General features: G+C 51.3%; 10 protein-coding genes across 10 annotated transcripts; 5 read left to right on the top strand and 5 right to left on the bottom strand.

The window, feature by feature from the left end:
- Positions 1-135: 135 nt before the first annotated feature.
- Positions 136-907, bottom strand: Z518_05040 (uncharacterized protein; the record flags this gene model as incomplete). The annotated part of the gene is made up of 2 exons (XM_013418745.1): positions 136-763; positions 819-907. The coding sequence occupies 2 exons, from the start codon at positions 905-907 to the stop codon at positions 136-138; spliced, it is 717 nt and encodes a 238-aa protein (XP_013274199.1).
- A 261-nt stretch (positions 908-1,168) lies between these two features.
- Z518_05039 (uncharacterized protein) lies at positions 1,169-2,708 on the top strand (the record flags this gene model as incomplete). Its single annotated transcript, XM_013418744.1, has 2 exons — positions 1,169-1,802; positions 1,864-2,708. 2 exons carry the CDS (start codon positions 1,169-1,171, stop codon positions 2,706-2,708), a joined length of 1,479 nt encoding a protein of 492 aa, XP_013274198.1.
- Positions 2,709-3,384: 676 nt separating this feature from the next.
- Positions 3,385-4,495, bottom strand: Z518_05038 (uncharacterized protein; the record flags this gene model as incomplete). The annotated part of the gene is made up of 2 exons (XM_013418743.1): positions 3,385-3,560; positions 3,637-4,495. The coding sequence occupies 2 exons, from the start codon at positions 4,493-4,495 to the stop codon at positions 3,385-3,387; spliced, it is 1,035 nt and encodes a 344-aa protein (XP_013274197.1).
- A 1,199-nt stretch (positions 4,496-5,694) lies between these two features.
- Positions 5,695-7,161, top strand: Z518_05037 (uncharacterized protein; the record flags this gene model as incomplete). The annotated part of the gene is made up of 4 exons (XM_013418742.1): positions 5,695-5,717; positions 5,784-5,810; positions 5,873-6,333; positions 6,383-7,161. The coding sequence occupies 4 exons, from the start codon at positions 5,695-5,697 to the stop codon at positions 7,159-7,161; spliced, it is 1,290 nt and encodes a 429-aa protein (XP_013274196.1).
- Positions 7,162-8,254: 1,093 nt separating this feature from the next.
- Positions 8,255-10,866, bottom strand: Z518_05036 (uncharacterized protein; the record flags this gene model as incomplete). The annotated part of the gene is made up of 4 exons (XM_013418741.1): positions 8,255-8,356; positions 8,424-10,335; positions 10,387-10,517; positions 10,567-10,866. 4 exons carry the CDS (start codon positions 10,864-10,866, stop codon positions 8,255-8,257), a joined length of 2,445 nt encoding a protein of 814 aa, XP_013274195.1.
- A 340-nt stretch (positions 10,867-11,206) lies between these two features.
- On the top strand, positions 11,207-14,964 carry Z518_05035 (uncharacterized protein; the record flags this gene model as incomplete). Its single annotated transcript, XM_013418740.1, has 2 exons — positions 11,207-11,308; positions 11,356-14,964. The coding sequence occupies 2 exons, from the start codon at positions 11,207-11,209 to the stop codon at positions 14,962-14,964; spliced, it is 3,711 nt and encodes a 1,236-aa protein (XP_013274194.1).
- A 546-nt stretch (positions 14,965-15,510) lies between these two features.
- On the bottom strand, positions 15,511-17,642 carry Z518_05034 (uncharacterized protein; the record flags this gene model as incomplete). Its single annotated transcript, XM_013418739.1, has 3 exons — positions 15,511-16,475; positions 16,524-17,397; positions 17,460-17,642. 3 exons carry the CDS (start codon positions 17,640-17,642, stop codon positions 15,511-15,513), a joined length of 2,022 nt encoding a protein of 673 aa, XP_013274193.1.
- Positions 17,643-18,429: 787 nt separating this feature from the next.
- Positions 18,430-18,931, top strand: Z518_05033 (40S ribosomal protein S26E; the record flags this gene model as incomplete). Its single annotated transcript, XM_013418738.1, has 3 exons — positions 18,430-18,452; positions 18,507-18,634; positions 18,717-18,931. The coding sequence occupies 3 exons, from the start codon at positions 18,430-18,432 to the stop codon at positions 18,929-18,931; spliced, it is 366 nt and encodes a 121-aa protein (XP_013274192.1).
- A 371-nt stretch (positions 18,932-19,302) lies between these two features.
- On the bottom strand, positions 19,303-20,980 carry Z518_05032 (uncharacterized protein; the record flags this gene model as incomplete). Its single annotated transcript, XM_013418737.1, has 3 exons — positions 19,303-20,425; positions 20,483-20,684; positions 20,911-20,980. 3 exons carry the CDS (start codon positions 20,978-20,980, stop codon positions 19,303-19,305), a joined length of 1,395 nt encoding a protein of 464 aa, XP_013274191.1.
- A 759-nt stretch (positions 20,981-21,739) lies between these two features.
- On the top strand, positions 21,740-23,320 carry Z518_05031 (uncharacterized protein; the record flags this gene model as incomplete). The annotated part of the gene is made up of 2 exons (XM_013418736.1): positions 21,740-21,916; positions 21,971-23,320. 2 exons carry the CDS (start codon positions 21,740-21,742, stop codon positions 23,318-23,320), a joined length of 1,527 nt encoding a protein of 508 aa, XP_013274190.1.
- Between the last annotated feature and the right edge of the window lie 416 nt (positions 23,321-23,736).

Genomic DNA, 23,736 nt, shown 5'->3' with positions numbered 1-23,736 from the left:
AAACTTCACCCTCGATCTTACGATGTCGGACCGTGTATGAAAGAGATGAGACATTCGTCACATCCGGTTTATGACGGTTGACAGTCAAAGCTTTTCAGACAGCTTTGCCATTGCAAGAGGTAAACGCCTTTTGTTTTAACCGAATTTCCCAGCCTTTCTACTCCTCCGCTCATTATTTCTCTGCCGTCTCTCCTGTCTCTTGATCCTCTCCATTCGTTCCCGCCTGCCTTCTCCTCTGACAGTCCTGCCTTCTCCGCCAAATCCATCTTTCTCTCTGCTCACCTTGTCATCATCTAGCTCCACCAACCAGTCACTCTCTCTGTTTTTATTCCTCCCTTTGTAACCCCACTTCTTCACCCATTCGCCTGACTCTTCGTCGAAGACCATGTTCGTTCTCCGCTCTTGGAGTGCCGCTCCGCCCTTGACGCTGCCGCCGTATTTACCAATGCCTTTTTTACGAGCAAATAACTCCCACTTCGTGGGTGCTTTAGGTTTCGGGAGCGGTTTCCACCGTGGTAGGGGGTTTGTGGGTGGCGGTAGAGTCATTATAAGGCCGTCGGAAGTGGAGGTTATGTTACAGCTGGTCAAAAGGGTGTTGAGAAGTGATTGTGCGCCATCCCGGGCGACGGTTTGTAGGGTTTGATTGCGGTCGGCTAATGACGAAGCCAGGAGACTTGTTGTGCTGGGGAGGGGGTTCGGGTCGACGGCTGTTAGATATCCTAGCTCATAGGTGTATGGTGTGGGTTTGTCCACTGTTGTCGGTCTTCAAAATATGAGTTCAATTGTTCATGGCAAGACCGTAGACCGAGCAAACTCACAGTCTTTCTGGCTTGGATGCTGTCCTATTTGAAAGAGTCGGTGCTGATACCTCCTCCATGGGAGTGTCTGCCGCGGTCTGCGTGGCCATATCTGTGGCAGCCGTTTTAAAAACAATTAAACAAAAAAAAAAATGTTTGGGAATGACCCTCTCTGCAGCGTGATTGACACAAATATTCTCAACTTTTTTTTTGTGTTGCCGCTTTAACCGGTTCCACAACAGATCTTGGCGGAGCTTGCGGACTTCGGGGCAGCACCTTTCACTGTTTTCGATCGTTCCATTGACTAGAAATCTTCTGCTCCCCTACGAGTCTACGTGTGTAACGCTACGGCCTCCTTGGCCTCGATCGCTATGTCTCTGTCAATATGTGCCGACTGCCTCTCACAGCTACGAATTTCGTCAAAAACAACCACCGCCGTCGCCTCAGGAATTATCCAGACTCCCCAGTCATTCGCCTTTCATAGTTCCGCGGCACGATATGCAAATCCTGTAAAGAAGAAAACTGGTCCACGGCCCGAAGTCAGACATCGCCAAGCGCTCTCCATGCGGATGAAAAAGAAGGGTAAAGACCGTCCCAAACCTCCGCCGATTGGAGAACGGAGAGCTCAACGCCAGCGCATTGTCCTCAGCAATACCAACGCCATTGCGGTTTCTGACCTGCAGAATTGGAGTAAAGAGAACATGGTCGATCCGGCCTGTGCTGGACAAGTGCTAGGTCTAGATGGGGCATTGCTGGATCAATTGAGAGATTCCAAGGCATTCAAAAGGACACAAAACTGGAGCTTGTTTCGAAGACCGGCGACATTGATTCGATCCGAGACTCTCAAAATTGGTCAAGACATTCAAAAGCTGAGCAATTCTCCGAGCCCGACAACTGTCAAGCACCTGGTCATTGGGGAGAAAGCATCGGGCAAGAGTACGTTAATGCTTCAAACCATGTGTATGGCTTTCATGAACAACTGGGTGGTCATCAATGTGCCAGAAGGTAAGATATCCTCCAGCTTGAGCTTTTCCCCAAACATCTTCCGGCTGACATTTTCGTCCAGCCAAAGATTTCGTCAACAACACATCATCCTACGCGCCTGTGAAAGAGGGTGGAGCGGAACATGCCACGTCTGAACAACTCTATATCCACCCGCACTTGACGCAAGCCCTCCTCACTCGAGCCATGTATTCTAATGAAGCAGTCTTGAAAACGCTCAAACTCAACCATCCAGTCCCAAAAGAGTTTTCATTGAAACCCCACGCCACTCTTAAAGACCTCGCTCAAGTTGCCGTGGAAGACCACACGTTGGCTTGGCCCGTCTGGCAAGCATTCTGGCGAGAACTCCACGAACCGGGCACGAAACCACGACCACCAGTCCTCCTCACTGTTGATGGATTTGATCACTGGATGGGCCCCACGAAATACCGCAGCGCTGAATTCAAAATCATCCACGCCCATCAATTCACCCTAATCCGGCAATTCACCAATCTGCTATTCTCAAACAACGATGCCGCCTTGCCGTCGCCATTGGCAAACGGCGGTCTGATGTTCTTCTGCACGTCCGGCTCCAACACGCCAGCGTATCCAACCTTCACCGTGCTCCTCAATCAAATGCAGGCTCGGGCGAAAGGCATTTCGCCCACCTCCCCAGACTTCCCGCTCCCAGCACCCTACAGCAAAGCCGACCCATACGTGATGGATCTCATGCCTCGAACCGAGGGCATCAAGCTCTTGGACCTGAACGGGTCAAGTGTCCTGGAATCGAAGGGCTTGCTCGAGTACTTCGTCCGCAGTGGCGTGTTGCAAACGACTCTGACGGAGGCCGCCATTGCGGAGTATCGAGGTCTCAGTAATGGTGGTATCATGGGCGAATTAGCCAAGTTAGGAAGACGGATCAGAGTATAGTTGAACGGACCATGTGTATTATTGCGAGACCCAAGGGTTAAAGGGCTAGGGAATTGTTAGCCAGATAGACAAGAATATCGAAGCCAGAAGACCGAGATCTTGGCCTCAAATTACAAGCTCCTCTGTAGACCCCAAATTGCCATTCGTATGAATACGTGTCCCGGAAGCTTTTCTGTCCCAGGTAGCCTTTTGTGATCTTGTTACTCGAAGAAAAGCCCAAGTCGTGATTCCAAACTACGTGGCAGTGCCAGTGTGTTAGTCGTTTAGTTGGCGTTCTACGTTCCCAGATTTCGCCCCTTTTTGGTCAATTCCTTCTTGAACCGGGCCGGGTCGGCTACATCACGGCACTGGTCCGATCAACCACCCCTTTCACCGCTCGAACAGTCTCTCGCGGTATCGAGTTCAGGAAGAAGATAGAACACTGTTGAGGAGATATGGATATTGATGATACAGTTTTCCTGAGTTCTAGTTCCGTCTCCTATCTTCTGCCATCCATCGCGATCCATTCCCTCTGCCCTTCGACAACTAGCTCGTTGACCCGAGATCTGAGGTCCTCATATGTGGCATGCACACTTCCTCACGTAGATGACGTCGACATAGCTACGTTAAAACTCGACCACTTCACGTGTCTCTTCTCCCTTTCCCTCTCCTTGCAACCCTCATCAATGAATCTCCACTAGAAAATTGCCAAAGCATTTGGCGGACTTCCAATACCGCCGGGCACATTCAGCGGGACGCTGGTGAGGAGAAATTCGTAGCGGCCGACTTTCTTGCAATGAGCCCCGAGAGCCTTGAGATCCCATAGCTCGCCAATATTCAGACCGAAGAGCGAGAGGAAGTACTGGTGCAGGACTGTTTGACCAGGGAAATAAGGAGGGAGGAGTGAGTTTGAGTTCTAGGTCGACAAGGGGGTGGAATTATGACTTACCGAGTTCCGCGATTGTTCCCGTTCGATTGTTCTCCTCTTCCAGCGTGGGCGGGAGGACTTCAAAGGCGATAGCGTCACCTGCAACAGCGGCAAAATGGTGGTTCCATACCCATCGGGCGGTTTCTTTGCATCCCTTGACGCCGACTGCCTTGTGGGTGCCGAGCATACGTTCCTGCTCCTCGGCCGATGCCGTACCTAGCTCCTCAGTGAAGCCCGAGCGAACGATCAAGATGTCGCCATGCTTGAATTGGGTGCCTTGGTGCTGGGCCACGGCTTCGAGGTCTTGCACGGAAATGGCGTGGGAGTCAAAGCAGTCGTACTGGATCCCCTTCGCCTCGGCATAAGCACGGTAGTCGAGGAGGACGCCTCGACCGACGAGACCGCCGCGGTCATGCCAGTGGTTGAGGGTGGGGAGGGCTTTTTCGACATCAAATGTGCCGAAGCCTTGGACCAGGGATTCGCGGGTGGGTTGGACACCGTTGTAGCTCAGTCCCGTGGGCTGGTGAGCGAAGTGTACCAGACTGTCCCATTGAGAGGAACATTGGGTGTTGAATTCGACTTCATCATCGAAGCCCCAGAGGTCAAAGGGGCCTTCTTTGAAGGACATGACCTTGTGCTCGAGGCCTTTGCGAGCAAAACCGGGTTTGTTGATGGCACCGATGGGCCAGTTCAAGGAGATGGAGATACCGTCTCGGGCTTCTTTGAATGCTTCCTGGACGACTTGGGGGGTAAGGAGGTTCAAGCAGCCCAGATGGTCTTTCTTGCCATCCTGGTCGAAGATGCCCCAGGCGCAGCCTTGTGGCATGCCTTGGACGGGGGGCAGGGAGTCGAAATCGGGAAGATTGGAGTAATCTGCCATGTTTTCAAAATAATGGATTGAGATGGATCAACGTATTCAAGGCCAGTCGAAGGACGATGAAACACAACGGAGTGTGGACGAGGACACCGTGTCTGACCAGCTGAGTTCGTACAGCAGGATAGAATTTTCTCTTTTATCGCTGACATCTAGAGTCGAAGCCATGATGAAGCCACCGTCTCGGCCGTGGTCTGGAGCTCGGGAATACGTTGGAGGGCGGGGTAAAAAGGCAGGACTGAGAATCTGAGTCGGAGAAGAGAGACCCCTCAATAGGGGACAAACCTCGGATCAAGTGCTGGAAAGAGGATAAACTCGGAAAAGCAGGGAGGCGGGGGGTGTCGCTGACCCAATTGAGATAGACGAAGGCAAGGCATGGCGAGTGACAAGTTAGTAACTCTGATGGGCAGTTGATGAAGCGGATGTGAACGAGAAAGAGAGGAGCAGACCGTGTCAGTTGGCTATACCGAAAGAGGACGGCACAGAAAATGCATGATAGGAGGGCATCAGGATACCGGTGGCCCAGGGGATACGATCCAGGATGAGACACGAGATGAGCAGAATATTAGGAGAGCGAAGTACCGGCCTCCCAGGCGCCCTGTGATTTTATGTATATAGAGAACGGAGTGCTACCTCCCATTTAACTACGTGGTCATCCAGGCCCAATAGGGAACTCTGTAGTTTACATGGATCACAGAGACATGCTCGTTCAATCTGATGTCGATTAACTTAATTGAATCCTGACGCATCTCCTCGCACAGCCTCATCTTACCTACCAAGAAATACTGGCGCCCAGAAAAGCCCAAGATGCTCCCAAGACTTTAGGGCACATCGACGAGCCTAAACCAACCCCCCACACCCCCCGGGCTGGAGCCACTCAGGCAGCTTCTCCCCTAAACTTGCGACCTAAGATCTCGCCCTGCGCCACAGACATCAGCTGTGTTTCATGTTGCGTCCGGAGCACGCGACACCTGTCCAGAAATTATGCTTGTCGTCGGACTTCAACAAAGGAATCAGCACAAAAGAAAAAAACAAAGGGATTGACGGAATCGGATTCCTTTCTCTCCCTCTTTTGCTCCCAGATGACACCGCCCATCTGATTACGCTCATTTTGTCCATATTCATCCTGTTATTGCGGGACAGACAGTCCGAGGATGGATCAGTTACTGAATAAAATTCCCGTTCCATCAAAGTCCAATCGTCGCATGTCGACCAGGGCCATCGTCTCGTATGTTTGGATTCTACCCGCCCAACTGTGTAGCCATGTTTGCTGATCGCATCTCTGTTCTTCCAGGTACGCTATTGATTATTTGATTATCGTGTATGTCGACGCCAGCAGCCAATATTTCCGTATCCCCAACACACGGTCTAACTTCCCGACAGAATCCTCGCCATCATCTATGCTGCCCTCGATAAACTCATCACTCCTTTCTCTCAGCACTTCTCCCTCGCCAACATCTCCATCCAATACCCTTACGCCGTCCATGAGAGAATCCCCATTTACCTCGCCCTTGTGATCTCTGGCGGATTCCCCGCGGTCGTCATCGCCGTCTACACGCTTTTTATCGACGGGTTCTTTTCCCACCGCCGCCGAACCGCCGCGACTCGGTCCCCATATTCCTTGTGGGATCGGCTATGGGAACTCAACTGTGGCTGGCTAGGCCTGTTGCTCGCTCAGGGAGCCGCGTTTGTCATCACTGGTTCTCTGAAGAATCTCTGCGGCAAGCCTCGTCCCGATCTCATTGACCGATGTCAACCTCGACCCGGTGCGGCGGACGGGGTCCCTTATGGCCTTGCCACCAAGGCAATTTGCACTCAAGAGGACGAGGCTATCATGCAAGATGGTCAGTCTCACTCTGTCTCTTTTCCCCCCTCTTCGACTAATTCCCCCAGGCTTCCGGTCTTTCCCGTCGGGCCACTCTTCCTCCTCTTTTGCCGGTCTCTTCTTCCTCTCCCTCTACCTTGCCGCTAAACTTCACGTCCTCGATCAAAAAGGGGAGGTCTGGCGCACCTTCGTCGTCCTCATCCCCACTCTCGCCGCCGCATGCGTCGCCATGTCCCGCATCATGGACGCCCGTCACCATCCATTCGATGTTCTGTTCGGCTCCGCCCTGGGCATTCTCTGTGCCTGGGGGGCATATCGCCAGTATTTCCCTCCCATCAGCCATGTCTGGGAGAAAGGTCGTGCCTACCCGATGAGAGCATGGGGTTCGCCCATCAAACGACCGATTCCAGGCAAAGTCATGGTCGACAGCCAGACGCTCGAGGTCCTAGTTGACCGAGTCTCGGCCGACGATGAGGAGGAGGGAGTCTCCGGATACGAAATGGATTTCCCCTCTCATCGCCGAGGTTTTCACTCGCGTCTTAACAAGCAAGATTTGACGTCACATTCTCCGAACCCGTCTCTGGATATGGATGTCGAAACTGGTTATGCTACCGGTGGTGTGACAAGACAGCCCTATTCACCTCCAGGTCCACTACCAGTGCCCACCCCAGTGAGGCCGCAGGGTACAGGGAATGCCTTTCGGGATCAGATAGAGCACAATCGTCGCATGAGAGCTGGTCACACAGGAATGAATCCGCATCAGGACCAAGGTGAGCATGCTGCCAGTGAAGACGAGGACGATATTGCGTTGAGGAAGCCTTTGCATTCGGGAAGGTTGGAGGCTTGATTTCATGGCCGGGTTACAAACGCTCCATGTTTCCTCTCCTCTTTTTTTTCACACCTGTATTGACGGCGTGTATGTGTGTGGTTTAACGCGGCAGGCGCAGCATGGGCATTTCGAGCATTGGAGCAAGGGACGAATTGATACGGCCGCAAAAGTCTCCCGGCATGAGCAACATTTGGACAATTGTGCGTGTCCTGGTTTCAACGTTCGGTGATGGTGAGGCCACGGCCCCGCATTCATGGTACGGTGTTTTGGTTTCTTCACTTTGTTTCGATTCTTTTGCAGCCCACTCGCAGGAAAAATGGTTTGGAGTGTGGAGTACACGAACGGCAGTTAGAATACGGAATGAGCTTACCAGAGAAATCTTGACGAAATAGAAAGAGAGAAGGATGGAAACCGGAGAAAAGGCTTGAAAATACTTGGATGAATGCGGTGAGGAGGAGCCTCTTGGTCCTGACTTTCCTGGTACACCCTTTGGCCCATGTCTTTACGATCCATTCGTCCCAGACAGTTCAGATGTGCGTCTCTCAATTATGCAGACATCTGATGCTCGACGATCGATAAGTTAAATACTGTCGATAGAGACAGGCATGCAAAGAGAAACAGGAATCACAAAACATTATCATTCTAGCCAGGCAAATCCTTCGCACTAGGACCAGTTCATTCCCATGCGTCTAAGCTGCAAGCCGCAAGCTTCAGGGCCCCGTGCAAGTTACTCTTTGTCTTTCCCTTTAACCCGATTGAAAGTTCAGTTCTCCATCTCATGCATAAAAGACCACATTTCGTTTTCTCTGCGTGTGGAGTTTTGGTCCAGCGCGAAAGACAAGACAAGAAAGTCGACATCGTTGATGGCGAATATCCTGTGATAGGAAATTCGCAACGCCACGCCAAAGAGTCACATCCCATCCTAACGCCGGGTGTGGGAAAGTATCCCGTCTCGCTTCTTCCGAGCCCCCGAGGATGAAACTGAGGTGGAGATGTCAAACCCGAAAAATTCGCTTGCTGGGATGACGGATATCATGCCACGGAGACTTCGTCAAGTTGAACTGGGGACCCTTGAGTCCGATACCAGTCAATTAAATTGAGTTGGCCCTCATCACTCATCGTCACCCTCATCCATATCCTCGTCTTCATCTTCGTCGCTATCGCCGGCCTCGATCCAAACGAGCCTCGTACCATTATTCGCGACTTGCCAGACCTGAATTCCTCATTAGTAAGGGAGACATAATCGAAAGAAGCCACGCATAAAGAAGGCCAAAACTCACATCCAGAAGTTCATACTCCTCAATGGTCCTCAAAAACTGATCACTCGTGAAACCTTTGGCGGTAACCAAGTCTCTGACACGCGCGAGATTCAATTCACCTCTTGTTCCACGCCCAACACTCGCGGCTCCGGACTCCCTCATCGCGCGAATTAGGTCGTAAATGCGCGAGCTGACCGTCTGATCGCCTTGGGCGCGCTGGTCGTGGTACAGACTTGCTTTGGAGACTTCGGTGAGCCGCAACGCCTCGTCGACGTCTTCGTTGACGACTTCGCGGCTGAATCTCAGCCGGGCCAGCGCCTGGGACAGACGCAGCACACCCAGCAACGTACGCGGAGAGGTGTGGGTGAATTGCTTCTTGGACCCTTCGTCGCGTTTCTGTTGTTGGCGCATCCGTACGTACGCGCCGACCATGTAGTCGGAAACAGATTTGGGGACGTTGGGTCGGAAAGTCCGTGCTTGGGCGACGTATTGGCGGACTTCGTGGGGGGTGAAGACCGCGCCTTCACCGTCGCGCTCGGGGTGATGGTTATGCATGTGCACATGGCAGACGTGGCTGGCCAGTTCCTCGTCGGCTTCGCGGGATGGTGTGTCTAGAATCAAAAAGAGCACGTCGAATCGCGATAGAAGGGCGGCCGGAAGGTTGATATTGTCCACGGGTGAGATGCGGGGGTTGTACCTGCCATAGAGAGGGTTTGCGGCTGCGAGGATCGAAGTTCGAGCGTTGAGCGTTGTGGTGATGCCCGCCTTGCTGATGGAAATGGTTTGCTGTTCCATTACTTCGTGAATGGCCGTTCGATCACCGTCGTCCATCTTGTCGAATTCGTCGATGCAGCAGATCCCGTTATCCGCAAGGACTAGAGCGCCGCCTTCAAGGATCATTTCGTCGGTGACCGGGTCTCGCATCACGGCTGCTGTCAAACCCACCCCGCTGGATCCTCGACCAGTCGTGTAGACACCCCGTGGAGCAACTTTGGTGATGTATTTCAGTAATTGGGATTTGGCTACACCGGGGTCACCCATCAGACAGATGTTGATATCGCCACGAATACGCATGCCGTCGCCCATCTCTTTGGTCACACCGCCAACGAGGAGGAGAAGAAGCGCTTTCTTGACGTCCAGGTGGCCATAGATTTCCGGGGCAATTGATCGAGCCAGGTATTCGTACATATGTCCAGGTGCTTTGACGGATTCGATCCGTCGGATGGTTTGAGGATCCATTGTCAGATCTTGATAAGCCTTCTTGTGTTGAGTGATGTTCTGAGCTTCTAAGTACGTGTCGGTCAACAGACCTGCTCGAATCGCTCGGAATCCAGTATAAGGCGTTGGAAGGAAGATGCCATCAATGTCCACCACGTCGCCTGGATTGAGTTGTCGAGCAAGGCTGCCATTGCAGTGAACAGTTAACGTTCTTGGGATATGGCCGACCGGAACTTGATCTGCCATTTCTTGAATCTTGACTTCCTGGAAAGGCAAGAACTTCGACGCGCGTGTGGATGCGAACAATTGACCCTTGGAGTCATTTTCCTTGCACTCCTCTGAGGGACAAATTTGCAACGGTGTAAATTGTTTCGCTGTGACCGGTTGGAAGATTTCACAGCCACATCGATCACACGTGTAGGCCTGAATCCGTACGCTGGGCTTCACATCGGACACTCTGGTCGTGATACCGCGCACGGTAATGAGATGGCCCAGGTGTTCTCCACGGACTTGTCGCACGGCGAGTGTTTTCTTTGCGCTGCCGGTTCCCGTGGGAGTGACAGGTTTAAAGTTCAAGGTATATCTTCTCGTCAATTCGGGCGGGAACGTTGAAACCGGTATCACGGCTTCAGAATCTGCTTCCATGGCAGAAGCCACCGTCTCGTTTCGTTTGGCCCGCTGGGCCATAATAATATCCAACACATCGTCCTTGAACCTATGTTGGGGTCAGAATTTGGGAAGTAGCGGGATGAAAGACATGGCGCACGAGATCTCTTTGCTTGCTTGAGGCATGATTCTGTCCACGGCCTCGGAGAAGAGGTCAACGTAATGTTTGGTGTTATTGGTAACTGATTCCACTAGTCTCAGGTTGACATCGTTTCCGAGGGAGTCTTCGAACTGCGGTATGTCGTCAGTGGAGAGCGCTTGAGTCGGCCATCGCGCGCACCTCTTGGAGGTCATCAAGCTCTATCAGGATATTTTGTCTCTCTCGATCCGCAACCTCTTGTAGCATGTCCATGTACTTTCTTTTAGGCCGCCGGCGTGATGTGTCGCCTCGCCCATTTTCGACATCGTCCATAAAATCGTATTCATCACTGGTGTGGTCGCCGTCAAGGTGTAACCCATCGATAGCTTCAGTGGCTGCGTCTGAAGAGGTTTTGGAGGTCTCGAATTTCTCCAGAAACGATTGAAAGGCATCTAATTGCTGTTCGTAGTCGGCGAGCTTCTTATGTTGTAGGAGCATCATGGCGTCCGGAGGCAGTTATGAATCCAAAGAAGTGGTTGTCGGCTGCAAGCTTCAAAGAACAATAAGACGTCGTGCCTCGGGTGATTTTCTGTAAATTGGAGACTTGTCTCAATCCGCGAACGCGTCGGGGACGCGTTTTGAGACTAGAGCCTGGAGATTTCATTGGCTGGTTTTGAGAGCTTGCAGCAACCAATCAAAGAAGTCATATCACGTGGTGGTGGGACCCACTTCAGCCGAGGTTTGGTAATTTCAATTTTTGGTGCATAACTTCTACCTAGTGGCTCCAAGGCTGTTTTCCTCCCAACAACATCCATCACGCCGCTTCCAGTATTTACCAAAAATGGCGCCCGCTGTTCGAGCTGAAGTGGCCCTGGTGTCGTTGAAGAATTGTCTTGTCAATTTGCCTCCAGGCTTGATTGCCTTAATCAGCAATACTAATATAGTAAGCATCCTTCGGAGGGTCCTATCTCTGTGCTCATTCTTCCATAGCCTGCTCAAAATGTAGTGGTCGAACTACAGTATCGGTCTCCCACTCTCTCTTCTAGCGCTATATCCAGCGGAAACACTGCTGGATTCCAACGATCCGCTTATGTTGGATGGACCGGGATGCCGAGTCGAACGAGACCAGCATCTATCATTAGCAACGATCGCGCTCGTCCCGGCAGCAGAGAGCAAGATGTCCCAATGGTCGAAATTGATGCGACCTTTGCCAAGTTACTCGGGCTCTCCGAAGGTCAGAAGGTCGGCATTTTGATCCATCTCGACCCGCCAGTCGCCCATAGCATCAACATTGAACCACTGACTCCGGCCGATTGGGAGGCCATTGAATTGCATGCCACGTTCTTGGAGCTCAATCTTCTTTCGCAAATTCGCGCCCTTCCCAATCCCGCGTTCAGTAGCAAGGCTGCCGTCCAAGCCGAACATACTCACCCTCTGACGTTGCACTTATCACCCACGTCAACAGCCAACATTATTGTCACTTCGGTCGTACCACCCATATCCAGTACATCACCATTTGTGAAAATTGCTCCAGACGCCGAAGTCATCGTGGCACCTAAAACAAGACCACGATCTGGTCGAAGCCATAGGGGAGATTCAAGGAGCATTGCAAGCAGACGCAGTGGCAAAAGTGGCGTCAGCAATGCGCGATCGTCAATTTCGAGGAGAGGGTCTACAAAATCTGCAATTTTCATGCGTGCCCTTGATCGAGCTACGGCAGATGGATTCTTCGACGACGCATCCAATTCGTCTCGGCACGATAAACTTTCAATCTGGGTGAGCAACGACGTGTTAGAATCGGAGAGTCTGAAGTCAGCCACGTGGGTGAGTGTGGCCATCGTCAAGCCTTCGGGCCTGCGAGTTCAATTGGACTCCACTCAGATCAACCAACTCAAAGAGGAGGAGAACAGCGAGGCTGGAAGACCGGCGTCGAAGCTTGTAGCTCGAGTTCTTCCCTGGCCGAATCCTCTAGATCATCGACATGTCGTACTTTCATCTCTTTTGTGCAGGATGCTCGGAGCTGAAGGCTTGGTTGGGATGATTGTCCGGATCGAGGTTGCTGCGCCTCCATTACCCCGATATTCTATCGACAAGTTTCAATTCTACCCTTTTCTCCCATTGAATTCCAAGAAGAAAGAGGAACTCAAATTTGGTGGAGACTCCAGAGCCGCCAAACAAGCCACGGCCGACAAACTGCTATTGACGTTTGCTGGTGATGAAAGTTTGCTTTCAGGCCCTCTCACCGATGGCATGGTTTTGCCGCCATCCGGAGACCCATCATCTACATCCTTCGACGGAGGTATTTTGAGATTTCGTCGTCCAGCGGAATTCGAAGGAGACCATGACAACCTCTGCTTATGGGTGCTTGGACAGGAGCAAGGGCGGGAACTTGATGTCAAAGCTGAAGTGCCTCGTCCTTTGGAACTGACGGCCTTATTTCCTTGCTTCGCCCACGGGATCCCAGCTAGGCTACCCAGCTTGGTCGGTGTTGACGGGATCTTGAAGCAGTCCATATCAAGCTTGACATTATGCTCTTCGGTTTTGTTGACCGGTGGTGTGGGATCTGGCAAAACCTCGTTGGCGTATCATATCTCGAGCCGACTTCGAGAGGACTACGCGTTTAACGTGACATACTTCGCCTGTCAGAAATTAGTCACCGATGAGACCCGAGTCTCGACAGTAAAGGAGACTCTGACGAGATTATTCATGTCAGCCTCCTGGTGTGCAAGACTGGGCGGACAGTCCGTGGTGGTTCTGGACGATTTGGACAAGATCTGTCCGGTGGAGACTGAACTGCAAGTTGGGAACGACAATGGCCGCAGTCGTCAGATCACCGAAGTTCTATGTTCCATTGTTCGCCAGTATTGCAGTATTCATTCTGGCGTTGCTTTGCTGGCAACCGCACAGTCCAAAGATGCTCTGAACAACATCATTATTGGAGGGCACATCGTGGGCGACATCATCGGTATAACAGCTCCGACGAAAGAGGTCCGACGCGACATTCTCGTCTCCTTGACGAATGATAGCTCGCAAGCTAAACGAGGTCATTCACGAAATCCCAGTGACACTCAAAGCATGTCGGAGAGTTCGTGGATGGATCCATCAAATCCATCTTCAAGACCTGGATCTTCCTCATCATCTCGAATTGAGGGCTTCGCTATCTCCCCAAGTCTCGATTTGCTCGATATTGCGGGGAAGACTGATGGATACATGCCTGCTGACCTGGTTCTCCTGGTTTCCCGCGCCCGGAACGAGACTCTGACACGGATCATATCCGGAAATGACAATTCAGATGGGCCCCCCACGCTGACCAAGGCTGATTTTGACACAGCATTGAAGAACTTGACTCCGTCATCGCTACGGAACGTCACTTTGACACATTCGACCACCACGTTCTCCTCAATCGGTGGACTGCACAGTACTCGAAATACCTTGCTCGAGACTCTCCTATATCCTACAAAATACGCCCCGATCTTTGCCCGTTCCCCACTCCGTCTCCGGTCAGGTTTACTCCTATATGGCTATCCCGGTTGCGGCAAGACGCTCCTTGCCTCGGCTGTCGCCGGGGAATGTAATCTCAATTTCATTTCTGTGAAAGGTCCCGAGATTCTCAACAAATACATTGGGGCCTCGGAGAAGTCTGTGCGTGACCTATTCGAGCGTGCGCAAGCAGCAAAACCATGCGTTCTGTTCTTCGATGAATTCGACAGCATCGCACCCAAGCGAGGACACGATAGCACCGGCGTCACAGACCGTATGGTGAACCAGATGCTCACGCAAATGGACGGCGCGGAGGGTTTAGAGGGTGTTTACGTCCTTGCAGCCACATCACGACCTGATCTGATCGACCCAGCCCTTTTACGTCCGGGCCGATTGGACAAGAGCCTCCTCTGTGATATGCCCGACATGAACGACAGGCTCGACATTCTGAGAGCTGTTAGTGCTAAGCTCCACCTGACGCCTGAAGTGGAGAATCGCCTCCTAAGTGTGGCGCAGCGTACTGAGGGCTTCAGTGGCGCCGACTTGCAGGCGCTGATGTACAACGCCCACGTCGAAGCTATCCACGACCTTCTCGGTGACGCCATCAGATCAACGGACAAGGATCAACGAAAAAGTATGGGCAACGGCAACAAAGACTACAGTAGTAGCCGACGCCGCAAACGGCATGGCGGCGACAAGCACGACTTCATCCAATTCCTATACTCTCCCGAGGAAGACGCACGGGCAAAGAAACTCCCCACCTCGTCCGCCATGGACTCCAAGGCGGCCGTCGCCGCGAAGCTCGATGAGCTGAAACTTGCACGCAAGCGTGAAAAGGCCCTCCTCCGCAGCTCCTATGTGCGTCAGACCTCGAAAACTTCACTCTCGTTCGACGATGCTGAGCCCGCGAACCCGGGTGATGAAAGCAATGCTAAGGAAGAGGTCATAATCGAATGGAGACATGTTGAGAAATCGCTGGCGACGACGAGGAGTTCTATATCGCCCGAAGAGAGGAGACGATTGGCGGCGATATATCGCGAGTTTGTGGTCGGGAGGAACGGTGAGATGCCGAATGGTGAGGGAGCAAGGGAAGTCGGTGGAAGGACGAGTTTGATGTAAAAAAAAAAAAAAAAAAAAAAAAAAAATTGTATACACAGGCTCTCATGCGGCCAGAATACTTCCAGCACATGAAGGTGGTAAAGGAGGCAAAGTCCATCAATCTGAGAAGTATACTCATCTGGAGTCGTGAAGGGTCTAGCTATGTTGGCATATCCAGGCTCTGAATTCTACGAGACATTTCCAATGTATGATGGATCATCAAGGAATGTTAATGAAAATGAGGAACCAACCAAACCAACGAGAACATACGGAAGCGGAGGTGGTCTCTTCACCCGTATGAATTCTTGAGTGAAGATTCATCTAACAAGTTCCCTCTGAAGTTCCCCGTAACCTCTCTCCTCGCTCAGTGCCCACTGACAACTTCACATCCCCTAAATATGTGGCTCTCAAAAGGTAAGTCAACGCTATTGTAAGTAAGCTAATGTATCTCTCGTGCACCTCCGCTGCTGCTGTCGTGAATTAAGAACAGCACCAAAAGAAGATAAAAGAATCCTGAATCAAATCGTAACAACCCAGCTGAACAAATTAGAATGGACGTGGGCATCATCATTTCGCGGTGGCGCGAGCTATGGCAAAAACGCCCACAATCACAACAGCAAGGGTAACGATTGCACCGGGGAGGAGTAAATCGTTCGGAACACCGGCGATGACTTGTTGCTCTTCCTTGGGCTGAGCGACCGATGTGACTGGATGACGCCTTGATCTGACAGTCTTGGCCGGCACGGGCTCCTCATCTTCTTCGTTGTCGGCGTCTTCTGTCGCCGGCGCCTCTTTCAGAATAGATTCTGGTGGTGTCGGAGGCTTCGATGGCTGGGGTCTGGGCTCAAGACTCGCAATTACCGGTGGCTGAGCAGGGTCGTGCACAAACAAATCCACTTTGTCTCGTTTGCCTCGTCGTGCAAGGAGGATTGCATCCAGAAGATCCTGATCAGTGGTGATTGATACCGTGTCGCCTTCGTCGTCCATATAACTCAATGCATAACCAACCTTACCCAATTTACCCTCTTCGATAGCTGCTTCACCCCCAACCGCGTCGACCTCTGAGCCAAGTTTGGAAGTGACGAGATTGACGAGTTCAGTCACTCCGTTGCGAGCGAGAACTTGGACTCGATGAACACGACCACTGGGAGCTTTGAACTTAAATGGGAAAGGAGTGTCTTCCGGGGCTTCGATTGATGGTAGGACCTCCGAGTGGGCATCTTCCCCATGATGTGAGGCTGAGTCATGTGGCATGACACTGTCGCCTCTCTCCAAGCCTATTCGAGCAGGTTCCGACTCCATGACGGATCGGTGTCCAGGAGTTGTTGGGCGATGGGAACCTTCACCGGACATCACAGATTCGGTATCATTGTCCATGGACAACCAGAATTTGTTCCAAGCAGGACCTTCGGACTCCCCGGAATTCATCGTATTAATTTGTTCGAGCGTAGCATATGTCAATTTCAAAACATCAACCATACCAACAATTTCGCCAGTCTCGTTCATGACCGGCAGATTTAGATAGTGTCCATCTATACGAATGAGCAAACACGGAACAGAGAAGTGATGGAGGTCCTTACCATGCATTTTTCGCAGAGCCGCTTGAATACTCATATCCGTAGGAGCAAAGTCAGGATGGGGTGTCATCACTCTAACCACGCTGCAATTTGATGGATCCAGGCCCGGTGCAATAACACGCAAAACCACGTCCTTGCTAGTAAAAATACCCGTGATCGATCCTTGGTCTTGCACCAAGACCGCCGTTGTATGGTTTTCTTTCATGAGTTGAGCCGCCTCTTTCACGGACGTCCGGACCGAGACAGTTGTCGGAGGAAGTCCATTCAAGACCGATTCCAGCGTGGGACCGGACATCTTCTGTCTCAGGGCTTCGACATACTGTATAATTTGTTGTGGCTGGCTGGAGCCGAGTTCGGATTGCACACCTTCGAGGGCATCATACAATTTACGGGAGGAGCTGTATGCGCGTTCCAACTTTTCCATGGCTTCGTAAAAGCATTTGGTGATATCCAGAATTCCAGAAATGTCTTGATTTTCATCCATCACGGGAAGATGTCGAAACCCCTTCCTGACCATCAAATCCAACGCATCGGTCGCACTCGTATCGGTTCTTGCACAGAGGGGATTCTTGGTCATGATTTGTTCAATGGTGACTTGACTCGCTTTGATGCCGGCTCCGACGACACGGAAGGCAAGATCCTTGGCCGTGAAAATGCCAGCGATTCTATCGTCGTCGTCGGTCACCAGAACACAATCTTCTCTTTTTGCAGCCATTAATTGAGCAGCCTCGGCGACGGTGGTGCTGGGCTTAATCTGTAGAGCCTGGCTGGGCTTGAGGGCCAAGACCGTACCAGGAGGTGCTTTTCGAGTATGTCGAGCTCGAGCAGGGACGTGTTTCTTCTTGCTGAGATCTGCTTCCATCTTTCGTCGGATGGCCTGATAAAATGTTGTTAGACATCTGCATGCGATGACTAGAATCTGCTCTTGTTCCAACGCACCTCATCTCTCTTGCTCTGCTTCTGCCGACTGGCGGACATGGTTGAAGTTCCAGACATCTCGCTCGGTGCGGCACCGCTCGAGGACTCCAACTTGGGTCTGGGAATTCCTGACGGGCTGTCTGCGAATGGGATTTGGCCGCGCCTGCTGGGCGTGCCTCGAAATGTACCGCTCACCGCAGACATGGCCAAATGCTGGAGGAATCAAGGTGATTGACCACAACACCGGCGGAGCGTTTGGCAGGTGATTGAGCGAGTCAAAGTTTGAAATAAAACAACCAGGAAAGGCAACTCTGCCGATAGTCATGTGATTACACAGGGATTCTTCAAGCAATGACGAGCAAAATTCAGGACTTTGGGTCAGCTAGGTCCTTAGGTAGGTATCTGCAAATTGGGATTTCGAGGACATGTTCCGATAGTTCATCGTGGCCTGATCCTGGAATAGCTCAACAATCAACAAGAACTTTCCCTCAGGGGGAGCTCCGCACCCCACTCTAGCACGAGGCCTGACTACTTTTTACAACGGGATATCTCAAAGCCCGGTTATTTTTCTCACGGATCAATATGCTAGCTTCTGACGAAGCAAGTTGATGGGAATTATGACCCAAGATGCTTTCGGAGAAGGACATTTCAATGAGTTCATTCGCAAGTTTTGAGTTTGTATCCGCAATCGTAAGGCCGAGCTCTATCTGTAGCCCGGTTAGCAGTTCTCAATCAACCCAGTGTGATATTTACCAAGCCTTCCGGCACCGAGACTTATAAAGAGGAGGACATGATCATGGATAGCTGCATACGGAGTGCAGCAGGACCCTTCGAAATTTGACCAACTTGAAGCCCTCGGCCTTATCTCGGTTCGCTAGCCGTTTTAGGATTAGCACCAACCTTGGCGCACTCTTCCAGATTCCAAAATATCCGTTTTCGACTGAAAATTCAACCAACACCTAGTCACACCGATCTTCAAACAGTCGCCATCATGGTCAAAAAAAGAGCCTCCAAGTGAGTATGATTGCACAAGACTTTCACATCTTGATATCTAACTGGACTGCGAAGTGGGCGGAACAAGAAGGGACGTGGACACGTCAAACCCATTCGATGCTCTAACTGCTCTCGTTGTACCCCCAAAGACAAGGCAATCAAGAGATTCACAATTAGAAACATGGTCGAGTCGGCAGCTATCCGTACGCTCCACCCCGATCAGAGAGATGTGAAACAGAAGATGGGAATGAGAAAACTGAATCTGACAACGTGCTTGTTCAATAGGTGACATTTCCGATGCGTCCGTCTTCGCCGACTACGCCGTTCCCAAGATGTACTTGAAGCTGCAATACTGTGTGTCCTGCGCCATCCACGGCAAGATTGTTCGTGTCCGATCAAGAGAAGGTCGACGAAACCGTGCCCCACCTCCAAGGATCAGATACAACAAGGATGGAAAGAAGGTCAACCCTCAACAAGCGGCCAAGACTGCTCAGGCATGATTTTACATTGACGGGATGAAAGAGATACGGTGGATTACTCGACCGAGATCTAAAAGGTGACCGATCTCGAGGATTAGGCTAGGCGAACAGCATCTCCAAAAATTTCGGCGCGGAACAATGCATGGTGCCCCAACTCATCTCATCACTGGCGAGGAAACGGTGTCAATGGCTTGATGAAGACTGAGGCAGATGCCAGAAAAACTGGACAATGAAAATACCATGAAAAAGTGCCATTCTCCAAACTCCGCGGGTTTTGAGAGAAATATGATATTTGAATGTCTGACCTAAAATACTTGTCCCGACCACGCTCAATGCGACATAACTCCAATTCATGCTCTCCAACCATGTCGGAGTCATGCAAAAAGAATAATCTATCTCCTCTTTGCCGCCGGTAGCAGCGTATCATCTGGTAATCCTCCTCTTTTCGTCCCTGGCAAGCTCCCAGTCCCAATATCATTCGACTCGGTACTCACTCTCCGATGTGGGTAAACTTCATCCAGTCCCTCGAAACAATTATTGCTGACCCAAATCTTGCCTTTATTCGGTCCCTCGTCTGTGTTTCGGAAATACTCGTGATGCAAGGCTTGCTCGGCGGTTAATCGTTGATCGGGATCATACTCAAAAAGCTGAGATAGAAGCTGATATCCCCGCTGACCTGGAGACTTGTCTGTGGGATAGCTGGCATGTCGGAGGCAATTATTATACCATGCCTCCAATCCGCCGCCGTTGTTCCCTCCTGAACCACGATTCACAGCGGTCGACGGAGGATATAACCCTCCCGGCATTCCTCCTCGTGAAACAATTAGAGATTGTAGTTGTGGATATTCCGGCATGTCGACCAGCCCTTTCCAAGTTTCACGTCTCGGCATACCTAGAATCTCCACAATCTTGCCCATTTGATTCCTCTGGAAGGGTACGGTCTTCTTGCTGTCCATCTTCGTCTCTTCTCCCTTGAAAATCGGCCTTAGACTCAGCAATTCCGCAAATATACAGCCAACCGCCCATAAATCAATGGCGGGTGTGTAATGGCGTGCACCAAGCAGCAGATCTGGACTCCGATACCAGATGGTGACCACCACCTTGTCACCAGAGTAGAGGGATGATAAAGGCTTGTGAAACAATCGAGCCAATCCAAGATCCCCAATTCGTACGTGACCGGAACTAGTGACCATAATGTTGGCCGGTTTGAGGTCCCGGTGAATGACCCAATTTTGATGGAGGTAGTAAAGGCCGTTCAGCAGTTGAAATAAGATAGATTTAATCATTGTCGCAGGAATGGGGCGGCGAGTCGGCTGAGTGTGATGGTGGATGATTTGGAGTAAATCGTGTTCGCAGTACTCGAAAACCATGAAGACACATTTATCTTCCAGGATGATTTCTGCTAGGTGCACAAGGTTGGGATGGGAAAGTTCTGTGCATAATGACATCTCGCGAATGGCTGACTGCGATAGTCCCGTGTATTGAATGTTGTCACCCTCTTTCTCGGGTTTGAACCTAGAAAGGATTAGCAAAGAACAGAGACCTCGGGCCCGAGGGGAGGGGTGGTTCCACTTTTTGATAGCATATAATTCCTTGGTGGGAGTGGTTCCTACAGGACTGGAAGGATCGCCTTTGGGGTTCCTCTCCACAGCCTTGTAGACTCGACCATATGTGCCACTACTGATGAAGCCAATGATAGTGTATTTGTGGCCAATTTTAACTTTTGCTGTATAGTTATTCCCTGTTTGCTTCTTGTCCACACTTCGAACGGGGTCTAGTGTTCTTGTCAGCAGTCCATTCTGATACCCCGGAAAGGGGAAAACATGGATTGATGAATTCGGGAGGCCACCTGTGGCCTTGAGTTGCAACAGTCAAGGAGAAGGCAACAAGCCATAGGTACTCCGCAGTACGCAACAATGCGATTGGTGGATTGTTGTGGAGGCCAAGCGCATGAGAGACCGTCGACAGACTCATATGGGAGTTCGCGAAAAGAGTCTCACCTTCCAAGCCCAGTTGAGTGGACTTTCTCAACTGCTGAGCAATGCTGAGGCTTGTTCCCGGTCGAGACATGGTCACTAGAGGAACGACCAAGAACCCGACGCCAGACCAAAAGCTGAACCGTTGGGCCTTTCGGGAAGTTCTCGGCCTAACATGGCTGGCGGGAATTCATGGAACTGACACTCCAAACGTGAGATAAACCAGCCTCCACCCTCATTCAACGCATGGACTCATACATTGACGACACGTAAAGGAAGACGGCGAAGAAGAGGCCAGGTAGACTCCGAGGACAAGCGTCGATCGCGAGACAAAGTTGGCCACGGAGACCAAAGGCTCTTTCGACGGAATCAAGGTCTATCTCAGGGGAAATGAGATTGTGAATGGGATTTTGCAACATGCGATATTTGGCAAGGAGCTAAAGAACCATCATCTGGCCAAACGACATGGAAAAAAATGAAGTCAAAAATAGCTTGGTACGAAAGATGTCGATCAGGCAGTGCGACTTGGCATAATCGACCAATCACGAGGAGTTGAAAGACGGCACGGCTGCACTTTCCCCGATTTGGACATGGAGGCCGCATTGCTTCACGATTTCCTCCAATCCCACCACATCGGAGGCCGCCGCCCAGAGCCCTTTCCCTCCGCTAACATCCCTGGACAATCCAAACAATAATTGTGCTGCCTGTCTGTGCTTCTTCTGCACCACGACGCATCAATCCACCACCATTCACCCCCTATCTGCCTCTTCTAGTCCATATAAGGTATGCTGGCCTCCTGTGGCTTTTGGCTGCCGAACCCAGAGAACCCAGCGTCAGTTCCTTTGTTTCCAACATGGATCGAGCGACGCCAAACAGAATCAGCAGCGGTTACGGGTCCCTCAAACAGGCATCGTCAAGTGACCTCGCCGTCAAACCCGCCGAATGTCTCACCCCGAAGCGGGTAACGCCATTTCTCACTTACTTGGTCGTCGTGGTCACCCTCGGTCCCCTTCAGTTCGGTTACCACTTGGTGAGTCTCCATAGGCAAGAGATGTGCTCCGGATATGAACTGACACATCATCAGGGAGAACTTAATGCCCCCGAAAAGGTCATCACCTGCAAGGCGAATCAGCTACCGAAACGTGACGGATATGACGCATTCGGCCTTCCTCAGTGTATTCTGATGAACTCTGCCCAATGGGGTATGATCCAGTCATTGTTCACCATCGGAGGTTTGATTGGTGCCCTCTTCAGCGGTTCCATGGCCACAAAATATGGACGAGTCTTTGTGATAAGATGGCTCACCTTCTTCCTAGTCGCCGGTCCCATGGCCGAAGCTCTGGCCGGGAAAATATGGATCATGGCCTGGGGTAGAGCAATCTCCGGCCTCGGAGCTGGTGCTGCCACTGTCGTATGTCCCATTTACATCTCTGAGGTGTCCCCGGCCGAAAAAAGGGGCCTCTTCGGTGCTTTTACCCAAGTGCAAATCAACTTGGGCATTTTGGGGTCACAGATTCTCGGATACTTCTTATCCAAGGGCAGCAAATGGCGTTGGATCCTCGGCACTGCTGGCTTCATTGCTGCACTGACCTTTGTCGGCTTGATGCTGGCTCCTGAAACTCCTCAGTGGTTAGCAGCAAACAATCGACCTCAAATGGCAGGAGGCATATTGCGGCGAATCAGGGGCCGGGACACTGATATTCGAGAGGAAATGGAAGATTGGGCGATGTCAGGAGAAGCTGAGGAGGAAAGCCTTCTTGAGCCTCCACGAGGGCCTCGACCACACAAAGAACCAGGAAAATCCTTTCTTGAGGTCATCAGAATCCGCAAGTATCGAAAAGCAGTCATTGCGGTAACAGTGACAATGATGGCTCAACAGCTTTGCGGTATCAATGCAGTTGTCATGTACAGCGTTGCTATTCTGGAAAAAATTATGCCAAAGCAAGCCGCATTGATCACGGTTATCGTCTCTGCTGTCAACGTTCTCATCACACTCTTCTCGTCACCCTTGGCGGACAAAATTGGTCGGAAACCTTGCCTGCTCAGCTCAATCTCCGGCATGGGATTGGCTTCAATCCTGCTTGCTGTTGGGCTGGCCAAGGATATCCGAGTTCTCGCCATCATCGGCATCGTACTGTTTGTGTGCGGCTTCAGCGTTGGATTGGGGCCTGTGCCTTTCATCCTAGCCAGTGAACTGGTTGGCCCTGACGCCGTTGGAGCCACATCCAGTTGGGCACTGGCAGGGAATTGGCTATCGACATTCTTGGTGGCTCAATTCTTCCCTCTGCTGATAGCGGCGCTTCCTCAAGGAAGAGTTTGGTGGATCTTTGCGGTTCTTGCAGGAGCGTTTGGACTGTTTGTTGGTTTCTTTGTCCCCGAAAGTAAAGGCAAAGCCAATGCGGATGAGGTTTGGGGCAGGGTCCGACAAACCTAGTTAGCACCGTGCTGACAACTTTCATCACTTTCATTTGCCAGCAATCCCGCACGCTGGGCGCGACGGACCCTAAAACTTTTTTCTCATGGTTGCAGAATATTCTGCGGAGACTTGGAAATGGCCCCGAAATGGAGTTGAGAAAGTTCTGGGTTGAGTGGCTTATATTATTAGTGTATCATTAGAATTAGAGACCCTAGTGGTATGCGAAGAGCGTATTGTTTTCCTTTCGGTATCTGATCCTGCATGTCATATCTGGGACAAGAGGGGAAATAAAAGGAGCAAGGGAATACCGCAATGGCAAAGGCTGACTGAAGTAGTCCTTGTTATGGTCTATCTGTGTCTTGTTGCTCTGAGGATTGTATGGGGTAGCTAGAGAGGTAAACGAGTGCTCTAGTAGGCTAGTCCCAAATAGGACT

This window comes from Rhinocladiella mackenziei, assembly GCF_000835555.1.
Source record: "Rhinocladiella mackenziei CBS 650.93 unplaced genomic scaffold supercont1.3, whole genome shotgun sequence".
In the NCBI taxonomy this organism is placed as follows: domain Eukaryota; kingdom Fungi; phylum Ascomycota; class Eurotiomycetes; order Chaetothyriales; family Herpotrichiellaceae; genus Rhinocladiella; species Rhinocladiella mackenziei.
This window is presented reverse-complemented; position numbering and strand designations above follow the sequence as displayed.